The sequence below is a fragment of the Dioscorea cayenensis genome, unplaced genomic scaffold (genome assembly GCF_009730915.1).
Source record: "Dioscorea cayenensis subsp. rotundata cultivar TDr96_F1 unplaced genomic scaffold, TDr96_F1_v2_PseudoChromosome.rev07_lg8_w22 25.fasta BLBR01001461.1, whole genome shotgun sequence".
Classification (NCBI taxonomy): Eukaryota; Viridiplantae; Streptophyta; class Magnoliopsida; order Dioscoreales; family Dioscoreaceae; genus Dioscorea; species Dioscorea cayenensis.
The window spans coordinates 10,128-21,597 of record NW_024087852.1 but is presented as its reverse complement, the minus strand read 5'-3'; the positions used below and the strand labels follow the sequence as shown (position 1 = coordinate 21,597).

Sequence of the window (11,470 nt, the reverse complement as noted above, 5' to 3'; positions counted from 1 at the left end):
AGGGGTAGGTCCACCATTCCTGGCGGGGTCCACAGATTTCATCCTTAGCATGTTGTGTATCCCATATGTTATTGTCTAACACAGCTTGCCATTGACTTTCTTCTCTCTTGGAACACATAACACTCCCCATTACTTTTATAGCAAGAGGTAACCCGTTGCACTTGTTAACAATCTTTTTACCAATCTCTGGGAAGTCTGGTTGTCTTGATACACTTGTGGTGAATGTTCCTTCGAATAAAGCCCATGACCTTTCTTTTGATAAACCCTGTAGAAGATAAGATTTTTTTGTACCCATTATCCTTGAGCAGTTCTCATTGCGTGTGGTTACTAAAATTCTGCTTCTTTCTCCTCCATCAACAAGCAAACGTTTAAGTTTATCCCACTTCAGGTGATCTTCATTCCAAACATCATCAAGTACAAGCAGATACCTCTTCTACCCCAGCAGTTGCCGTAGATCCCTCTGTAGAACCTCCATGTTTGTATGATCACAAATTTTCCTAGAGGCTGTGTGTATGATGTTTCTAGCAAGCTTTGCCACATTAAAATCATCAGAGACACATGCCCATATGCGTAGTTGGAAGCAACTCTCCACATTTTTATCTCCGTAGACCAACTGAGCAAATGTTGTATTGCCTAAACCGCCTATACCAACTATGGAAACCACTGTTACTTTCTCCTCAAAATGATCATGGATTAGAATCTCCACCATTCTCTCTTTATCTTCATCTCTGTCAGTCACCTCTGATGCAGGTACATATGAATGGGTTTGTGGCCTATTCCTCCAAGGCTTGTCGTTCTTATTGTTGTTGTCTACAACCTTGAAATTGAACTTGTCCATCTCTTTTATGATACCATCTATTCTTCTATTGATGCTTCTAAGATTGTGCCCCAACTGAAGTTGAAAAAGGAGTGGGTTATGATGAAGAGAGAAAAAGTCACGCACCTTGCTTTTCAGGGGACCGTAAAACTCGGACTTATGTTGGATGAATAGGACATGTGTGTTGGCTTGGTCGAGAATGTCCTTAGCATCATAGGCAACATCTCGGAGCTGCGTCAGCCACAACTTGACATTCTTCTCCATGAGCTGCCTCTCCTCAGCATCTTCAACCAGAGGCTGGATTTTGACTAAATCATTGCGAAGCTTCTCCAGTTCCGCATCAACTCCTCCCCAAATTGGATGCAGATATCATAGGACATGAGGAGCTGTCAAATCGACGAGCAGTCCTGAGGCTTTCACAAGAATAGCTTCCACGGCCATTGTTTCCTACTGGAGTTTCAGAGAGTCAACTAATTTGTATCGAAGAGTAAACTCTAGTTTCCTTTTGTTCTTTGTTGTCCTTGCATATGGAAGGCATTTTTGTTTTCATTCACTAATATGTAAATTGCTTATTATAAACACTATTTTATATTTTTTATGACAACTGGATACTAATTATTTTAAGGTTAGGTTAACTTTTTCTTTGCTATTATTTTAATTCATTAAGATGTAAATTGCTTATCATAAACCCTATTTTATATTTATTATGACAACTGGATACTAATTATTTTAAGGTTAGGCCAACTAATTGTTTTGTTAGCCAACACAGTGCTTTGCCTTTATAAAAAAAAAATCCCAGTGCTTTGATGATAAAGCAAATCATGAAAGAAAGAAAACACCAACTTGCATCAGTGCATGCAACAACCAAGGAGCACATCAAGAACCCAATTTTGTTTTCATTCATTATGATGTAAATTACTTACCATAAACATTATTTTATAATTTTTTTAACATCTTGATTCCAATCATTTCAAGGTTTGGTGCATAATTTGTTGCTTTTGCTTCTATTTTGTAAACAAAGCAGTAGTGCATAAATGAGAAAGCAAATAATATAAAACTCACAGCTTGCATGGCCACTTGCTGAGGACCACATCATATTGATAAGCATGAAAAAAAATCAATAAATAACATTGAAAAGAAGATAATAATATTAATGGTGAATTTACCAAAGCCACTTAGTTCAAATGGTTAGAGTCACTAACATAAAACTCTCGTGTGGCGTGCAGGGGAGTGAAGTTACCTTTTTTTGCTAAGGAGAACGGACCAGGTCAGTTAAAAAAAACTGAAAGACAAAACATGATTTAAACAAAAATAGAAAGGTCAGCCTCAAGAGCTAGCCTTTTCTATAATGACAAATGCTGTTACCTTTGTTAAAAAAAATTATGATAATCTCAACAAAATCCAAGACATTGTAAAATTATTGAAACCAACAAAGCCAGTGGTCTTGTTACTAGCGCAATAAGGAAAAGTCGGCAACAATGACTTGCTTCGGGTTGCTCCATACATGTCTAACAACTACTAATTGGTGTAGTGAAATGTTAAGAGAATGGTGAATGAGCAGACCTAGGGTCAAATCTATGGGTCGACAATAATGTGCATATACTGTAGAATACTATAGTGGTACTGTTCATGTTCACTAGCCCCCAATGGAAGAATGTTTTTCCTCTTCCCTGCAGGGTTGCATGGCAAGAAGACTTATTAATTCTATTTGATTCCTAAAATATCTTCTGTGCGTCACATGGTAAGATTCTAATGGCCCAAGTGATCTCTGGTCAAGTTAATAAAATTTTAAAGGGTTGTTAAGCCATTATAACTAGTGCACCACTGTTCCTACATGTTCTTTAACACATGCTTACAACGAAAAGAATATAACTTAACAAAACAGAGAGAAGGTGAAATACCTCATAATCATGGGTTTGCTAAAATAAAAATGTGTGAAGCAAGCAGCACGACATATAAAAAAATTGGCTACAAAGGGAAAAGATTCATGGCAATGCGTTTGTCCATAACTTGGTAAGACAAGGCATCCTACTGGGACTGTTTCCTATGGATCTTTCTGTGATGTTATGGATAAGGTGCCCTTAGTCTCCTCTTGGTTTTCATCGCCTCTCTAGCTTAAGGCCTTCTTTGATTTCTAGTTTTCTAAGAGCAGGAAGCCATTGTTGGATGCCTTCTTGGAATGCCTTCAACTCAGACAATTTTCAATAGATACTAAAGGGAAGTTTGGCCCTGCATCCCTTCTAGTAGAGATGCCAATTTTGGACATTAATTAATGTAATCCTAAAAGAATTAGGTAGTGTTTGTTTTGAAGTATTTGAAGTTACAATGTAACTTCAAATACCACATCCAAAAAATCCTTTGTTTGGTTTGAGGGATTTTAAAATACCAAGGTAAAACCAAATACTCCCATGGATGTATTTGGACTTACGTCCAAATTGAGAGTAAGTCGAAATCCCAGTAGTTGAAAATCCTTAGTGATGTATATAATGTATATGCATATTATATACATATACAAAAATATATACATATACATATACACATACATATATACATATACAGAAATATATACATATGCACATACACATATGCATAATACACACATACATATACTTATACACATATATATACATATACATTTAAATATTTATATAAATATACATAGGTATTTTTACATATGTATATATACATATACGTATGCATATACACACACATACATATATGTATATATGTGCATATATACACAAATATACATATACTCATATACATGTATATATATTTATATAAACATACATAGGTATTTTTACATATGTATACATACATATACATATGCATATATATAAACACATATATATATATACACATATACATGTATGTATGTATATATATGCATATATACATATATATACATATACTTATACAGATATATATATATATACTCATACATATATGCATATATACACATGTGTTTTTCAATTCCAGATTTACAAATCCTTCCAAACAAATATAAAATTTTATAATACAGTAATTCCAGTTACATTCAACCAAACACAAGATTTGACTGTATTATATTTTGAAAACCAAGTATTTCCAGTTACATTATAACTGGAAATCCACTGCATTTAGAATTACATCCAACCAATCGCCCCTTTAGTGAAGTAAGATGTCCCATCTGCAGTCATGTTCAAAGACTTGATGCTCGGACAATTGTTATCAACAAGATTTGGCATTTTGGAGTCATGTAGGAAATTCTAGCAAAGCATCACAATAAGAAACCACAAGATGCTCTAGGAATGGTGGCCTACAGTCTCCTTGCAATGACAGACAAATTAAACTCTAACAAGAAAATTTTCCATAAGGGACTTATGATCTTGCAACATCTTATTTGGCCAGGAAGCCAGCTTTTTAAATTATAAATCTTGGTATTTTCCCACTCATGATGTTTTGATGCTCCCTAAAACAAAAACAATGAGTAAATATTTTGTTCGCAATTCGTATCAGTTTCTTTCGTCTCATTGGCATTCTTCACATAGTGGAGGTCATACAACACAAGTTCGCCACCAATATACAAATGCTTTGGCTTTCCTACCTGTGCACTGCTTTCTCACAGGGACTTAGAGAGACAAACAAAATAATCATAAAATAAACAATCCAAGAAAATGATAAATTTGGAAATAAAAGGTACAAATATGATAATCACTATTATGATATTTGATATCAAATAACATGAAATGCATTGGTAGTTAATGTGGTATGATATTTTCTTCAACATGCAAAGAAATAAATGCATACACTAACAACTTAATTCATCACAACATCAAAACTATGGAATAACAAAATTGAATACGTTTAACTACTATGGTCATCAGAAACACCTTCCTACTCATTATATTATACTAAGCTTGCATAGTCCAATGATCACACGGTCTATTGGTACACGGGTCACCGATAGGACTCTCATTGAGTGGTGAGAGTTCGATTCTCGGCTGAGAGCACATTTCTGGGAGTTGTGAGTGGTGGTCGTGTGCGGGTGGTCCCAGTGCCCACGTGTGCGCGGGCCCCGCCCCCACCTTTCTCCGCAGAGGCTTGTGCACACCCCTGACGATTCTAGCGGGTCCCCGCTCCTCTTGTAAAAAAAAAAGATCTCCAATCAATTTGGTTTAGTATAAAACTAGCAAAATTAAATTGACACTTACAACAAATGCACCTTCATTCAATTATCTATTTCTGACTCTGCACTACCCCTCTTCATGTCTCTTTCAACTTGTGTGGTAAATTGTTTGATCTAGTTCTTCAAAGATGCCTGTTCATAATTTAAACAAAACAGATTCATATTACTTGTCACAAAATCCATAATGACAGTTACCATCACTATCCACCTTTACTAATATGAAGGTGTTGAAGGCTGCTCATGTATCTTATGCTCTTGGGAAGCTCCAAAAGTGAATAACATCATTTGAGTTTCAATGTCTGTAGATTAATGAGCATACAAATGGCTTCTGGTAGTCTCTTGATGTTCAGAAGTCCCATTTCAAGATATCATAAATGTTCCATACGTCCAATCTATGCAGGTAGTTCATCTATCTCTTCATTTAGATCAAACTTGAGCATTCCAAGAAACTTCAGTTTTTCCAAATCATGAAAAAACTTATTTGTCCCAAAAACTGTGCGGATTCTGAGACAGTCATCAAGATTATAATAATCATAGACACTTACTGGCACATGATGAATTACTTTCGGGATCCTGATTGGATTATTAGATCCAAGCCTTGGAGAGCATTTGTCCCCCAAAACAAACTCTGCAAGATCATGCATGAGATCATGCATCTTGCATGTTGTTCTCAATCTACAACCATATCCTGTATTCTTTTTCAAGTAAGGTAATGGAAAGATTCAGTTCTATAATACTTAACCTCCAAAACATCTTATGGAAAAGATCCGCATATCAGCTCATGGAAAATCTCATGGCCTCCAGCTTCCATATCTGCTCCTCCTTCAGATGGAATAAATCCATTGGCCATCCAAAGTTGGATCAACATCTCATTTACAAGCCCAAAATCTTTTAGGAATGTGGCACGGAAGGCAAAACATTTTTTTAAATGAGAAGGCATGTCAGCATAGCTAAGCCACAATTCAGGCCTGATTTCATCTTCAACATGTTGTAGACGCCAAATTCACTTTCCATCACAGACCACCAATACCTTTCCTCACTCTTAGAGCGCATTAAGCCCCCTAATGCCTTTATAGCAAGGGGTAATCCTCTGCATATTGCAACAATTGTTTTGCTAATTGTGACCACATTTGGATTTTATAGTATATCTCTTGCAAATACTCTTTGTTCAAATAAATCGTAAGAACTATCTTCAGATAAGCATGTCGAGACGGATAAATTATCTGAGCACTCATTACCATACAACACTTCTCAAGTCGTGCGGTTACAATAACTCGACTTCCTTCACCACCAAATATCAATAACCTTCTTAACATGTCCCACTTTTTCGAAATTTTTCATTCCGGACATCATCATAAACTAGCAAATATCTCTTTTTCCTTAATACTTCCCGTAATTTTCCACTCTGTAACACCTCCATATTTCTATGATCACAAGATTCCCCAATGCTTGTATGAATAATTTTTGCGATAAGCTTTGCCACATCAAAAATCATCGGACACACATACCAATATACGTCGGTCGAAATGTTTTTTTCCATCCACTCATCATTGTAGACTAAGCGAGCCGGTGTTGTCTTTCCTAAGCCCCCATGCCAACGATAGCAAACATTGCCACTTTCTCATCAAAATGGTGACTAATGAGCATCTCTACTATTTTCTCCTTGTCTTCATCTACGCCAATCACCTCCGATTCAATTACAAAAAGAGTGAGTCCGTGAGTGCAGGGTCGCTTTGAGCCGAGGCGAGCATCAACCTTGAAATTGAACTTGCACATATCCTCCATGATTCCATCTATTCACGGGTGATGCTTTTAAGCTTGTTCCCAAGCTTGACCAAAAAAGAGTGGGTTATCAGAGAGATAACCCACTCATCTTGTGACCCCTAGCGTTCGACTTAAAGTCGGATAAGTTTGACATGTGAATTAGCCTCATCCAATAGGGTCATCTACATCATACTGAAGAAACGTTTGAGCTCATTCAACCATTCACCGGGACGGCTTTGTCCTTGAGCTGCCTCTCTCGCATCTCTCATAGTAGCGTGGACACCAAGCAAGGCTCTGCGGAGCTTATGAAGTTCCTCATCAATACCAGCCCATACAGGGCTAAGACATTCAAGGACATGTGGCCGATAACTTGACAATCAGGTGACAAGGTGGAAGAAAAGAATTGCTTCCTGACCATTGTTGATTCTCCCACGAATGGTCGAACACGAGGTGAAAAGCCTCAAAAGCTGGTTGTGTATTTTAAAGGAATCTTCTTTCCAATGGATAGATATTTGTCAACACCAATCATGACGAAAGTTGAAGTTTCCACTAGATTTGAACTTAGAGATACCATGGTACTTACACTGTTACTATCAAGTGAGCCAAATGAAGTCATTAGACCAATTTCATCTCAACCATTTCTTAAAAGTAAGTTTTTAGTGTGTTTCTAACTTGGGATACAGTAACATTAGCGACTAAATTTCTTCTACGCCAATTGAACATAACTTTGGAATCTGAAAGTTGAAACATAACTCTTAAATTTTAAAAATTAACCAAGCTTATAAAGGCGAGGGATTTAGAAAGCAGTTAAAACTCGACCAAAAAAAGCATGTCTATGTCCCAAAATGTAACACTTGAATTTAAAAATTGAAACATTACTCTTTAATTTCAAAAAAATTAACAAAAGCTTATCGGGGACCGAGGATTTGGAAACATAAGTTAAATCTCGGCCATGAAAGTGTTAGATGTATGTATGTCTATATGTATGTATGTACAGATATGATTATGGTATATTTGTATACTTGGCTTCTATATGAAGACCCATGGTCATACTTGTTTCACATGCATTGAATGAGAATATATTTTCTCTATTCTTCATCTTCTATCATGGTATCAGACTAGGTTCGGTTATCCTATTCGGCCACCCTATTCGGTCATTTACTCCGGTCAACTTTTTCCAATCCTCTCTTTGGTGCTCCTCTTTCAACTACCATCATCATTCTCTATCTTCTAACTGCCTCCTTGCCTCCGGTCTCGGTCTTCATAGCATTTTTATCACAGCGAGCAAACCTTCACTACTCGTCCACCATTTTTCACGCCAGAGCCACCATCACCATCACCATTATCCTAGACACCACCGACCACCATCATTCTCTCAGTACCGGCCACCAACACCCTCATCGCCAGCAGCCACCATCACCATCATTCTCCTAGTCACCGGCCATCATCACCATCACCATATCCTCCTCGTCACCCGACTACCATCACCATCATTCTCTCGCCACCGGCCACCAACACCCTCATAGCCAACGGCCACCATAACCATCACCATCACCATCATTCTTCTCGTCACCGGCCATCATCACCATCATCATATCCTCCTCGTCACCGGCTACCATCACCATCATCCTCACCGCAGGCCACCATCACCCTTCCCGCTGTGGGTCATCATCACCATCACCTTCATCCTCACTGCTAACGGCCACCATCATCTTCACCGCAACCGGCGACCTCTCTAGCCACAACCATCATCCTCATCTACTCGGCCGGCCACCGCATCCCTCTCAGGCCACCACCACCATCATTATCACCCAGTTGGACATCACCATCAATCCCATCCCCCAAGTTCCAAAGGCATTCCCTAAGTTCCAAGGCATTCTCACATGTGACGGCTTGTCCGGCCAACAATAACATAATTATTACTTGTTAACCTGTGAGTTTTTTTGTCTCCTAAGACAAAAAAACATTGATGTTGATTTAAAAAGAAATGGAATATGGTCTTAGTGGAATGTTACCGGAGACGCGTCACCGCAATCTTCACCATTCCGATGTGGTGCTTGATGGCACCAACTACATCCCCTGGCGACTCACCCTCAACCGGATTCCGGATGGTGTCCGTGTTCTTCAACATGTTGATGGTACCTGTACTGCGCCTGCTGCCCCCCTTATCCCTGACACTATTGCCTCCTCAGAGGCCTCTGCTCTTCTCCCGGCATTTGAGTAATAGGTTGAGAAGTAGGCTGCTAATGATTCTATGGCTAAGATGATGATTTGTCAGACAGTCATTCTTGAGATTCATACCCAGATTGCTGATCTTCCCACTGCTCGTGAGATGTGGGAATATCCTGAGCGCCGTTACTGTGGTTCCAGTCAAGCACAGCTCTACACCCTATACCAGGCTCTCACTAGTCTCCAGCAGGGCGAGAACACAGTCGATCAGTTCTACAGTAGGTATTGTGCCCTTTGGCGTCAGATTGATGCCCTCACTCTCCATATTGTACTGCTCATGCTGCCCAGATTCTCACTTGTTCTGAGTCTTGCTCTCGTTGACGTAGCCATGATGAGACACGGCGTATGTATGAGTTCATTATGCGTCTTCAACCCGAGTTTGAGCCGACTCGGGCTCAGTTACTTCATGCTCCATCAACTTATTCTTTGGATGAGGCCTTCACTTTTGTTCGTGCTGAGACAACAAGATCACTACCCCCTCCTGTGGAGGAAACTCGCCTCCGAGCTTCCTCCACAGGAGGGGGTAGTGATCTTGTTGTCTCTTGCCTTCCTTTGGTCTCTTCAGCCTCCTCCTCTGCTCGACTTCTGGCTACCTCTACTGCCTCACCTCGGTCCTTTTCTCGGCCGAAACAGACTATGACTTGTCACTATTATGGCATACTTGGTCATCTTGAGCGTGATTGCCGGAAGAAGTAGCATGGCCTTCCACGTACTCCATCCCATGGTACATCTACACCGGCTCCACCTCTTCTTCCACTGCCTCACTCTCCTCAACCACATTCCGTACAGACTTATCATGCTACATCTTCTCTTACTTCACCATCTTCTGCTCCGCTGTTTGTTACCGATCAGCAGCTATTGACGATGTTCCAACAATTCCAGCAGTCTCACTTAGCTGACTCCACTGGCCATGTGTGGTCGGCTCAGGTTCCTCCCTCTGTTTCAGGTAGTTCCTGCCCTCTCTGGCTTCTTGATTCTAGTGCTTCACTTCACATGACTCCTGATGCCACTCATCTTCATCATTCTCGTCCATCATTACATATCACATGTGTTCGCACTGCTGATTCCACACTACTTCCTATTTTATCTACTGGTCATATTTCATCTAATTCTTTTTCTGTTCCTTCTGTCTCCCATGTTCCTCGTTTATCCATGAACTTTATGTCTGTTAGTTAGCTTACTGATTATGATTGTCAGGTTATTTTTTATCGTACATCGTGTCATGTGCAGGATCGCAGTGGAAAGGTGATTGGAGCTGGCCACCGCCATAGTGGAGTTTATGTGTTGGATACCCTTCACCTCCCATCTTCTGCTGGGTCCGTTCATCATTGTCATGCTACAGTTTACTCTCATCATCTTTGGTATCAATGACTAGGTCATTTGTGTCCATCTCGTTTATCATCTCTTGTTCGTCTTGGTGTTTTAGGAGCTGTCTCTCATTCCTCTGATGTTGTCTGTGTTGGCTATAAGCTTGGTAAGCAACTACAGCGCCCTTATCCTTTGAGTGTATCTAAAACCACTACTCCTTTTGAACTTATTCATTCTGATGTTTGGGGTCTCGCTCTTTTTGTTTCTAAAGGAGGAAACCGTTATTATGTTATCTTTATTGATGATTATACTCGCTACACTTGGATCTATTTTATGCATCATCGTAGTCAGTTGTTGTCAATCTATCGATCATTTATAGCTATTATCCACAGTCAATTTGCTGCCTCAGTCAAGAACTTTCGATCTCTGGTGGCGAATTCACTTCTCAGGCTTTTCATGCCTTTCTGTCCTCTGAGGGTACCTTACCTCAGTTATCTTGTCCTGGGGCTCATCCTCAGAATGGGGTCACTGAACACAAGCATCGTCATATCTTAGAGACTGTTCGTGCTCTTCTTCTTGGTGTTTTTCTTCCTCCTCATTTCTGGGCTGATGCTGTGAGTACAACTGTGTATCTAATCAACCTTCAACCTTCCTCTCATCTTCATGTTCGTAGTCCCGGCGAGTGTCTTCTTGGAACACCTCCTCGCTATGATCATCTTCGTGTTTTTCGTTGTCGCTGCTTTGTCTTGCTCGCACCTCGGGAACGGACCAAGCTCACCGCCCAGTCTGTTTCTTACGTTTTTCTGGGATATAGCCTTGAGCATAAAGGTTGTCATTGCTATGATCCTGTTACCCGTCGTATTCGTATCTCTCGTGATGTCACGTTTGATGAGGCTACCCCCTTTTATACTTCTCCTTCTTCTACTGAGTCTCCCTCTCCTTCAGTTCCTCTATCTTTCCTTATCCCTGCCACTTCTCCTGAGAGTACTTCCCTTGTGTCTTCCTCTTCTCCGATCCTCACTCCTCCAGAGCTTCTTAGTCACTCCTTTAGTGACCCTTCTTCCCCTCTATCTGTTGAGTCTCTTGTTGTATCTACCCCTTCACTCCCCCCTGCTCACCCGCCAGTTCATTTATTTTACCATCATTGGGATCCCGCAGTGGCTCCACTAAGGCAGGACCTCTTT

General features: G+C 39.9%; 1 protein-coding gene across 1 annotated transcript; it reads right to left on the bottom strand.

Moving 5' to 3' along the window:
• Positions 1-433: 433 nt before the first annotated feature.
• Positions 434-4,044, bottom strand: LOC120256470 (putative disease resistance protein RGA3). Its single transcript, XM_039264139.1, has 2 exons — positions 3,954-4,044; positions 434-1,164 (listed from the first exon to the last, which is right to left on the bottom strand). The coding sequence occupies exons 1-2, from the start codon at positions 4,042-4,044 to the stop codon at positions 434-436; spliced, it is 822 nt and encodes a 273-aa protein (XP_039120073.1).
• Positions 4,045-11,470: the final 7,426 nt, after the last annotated feature.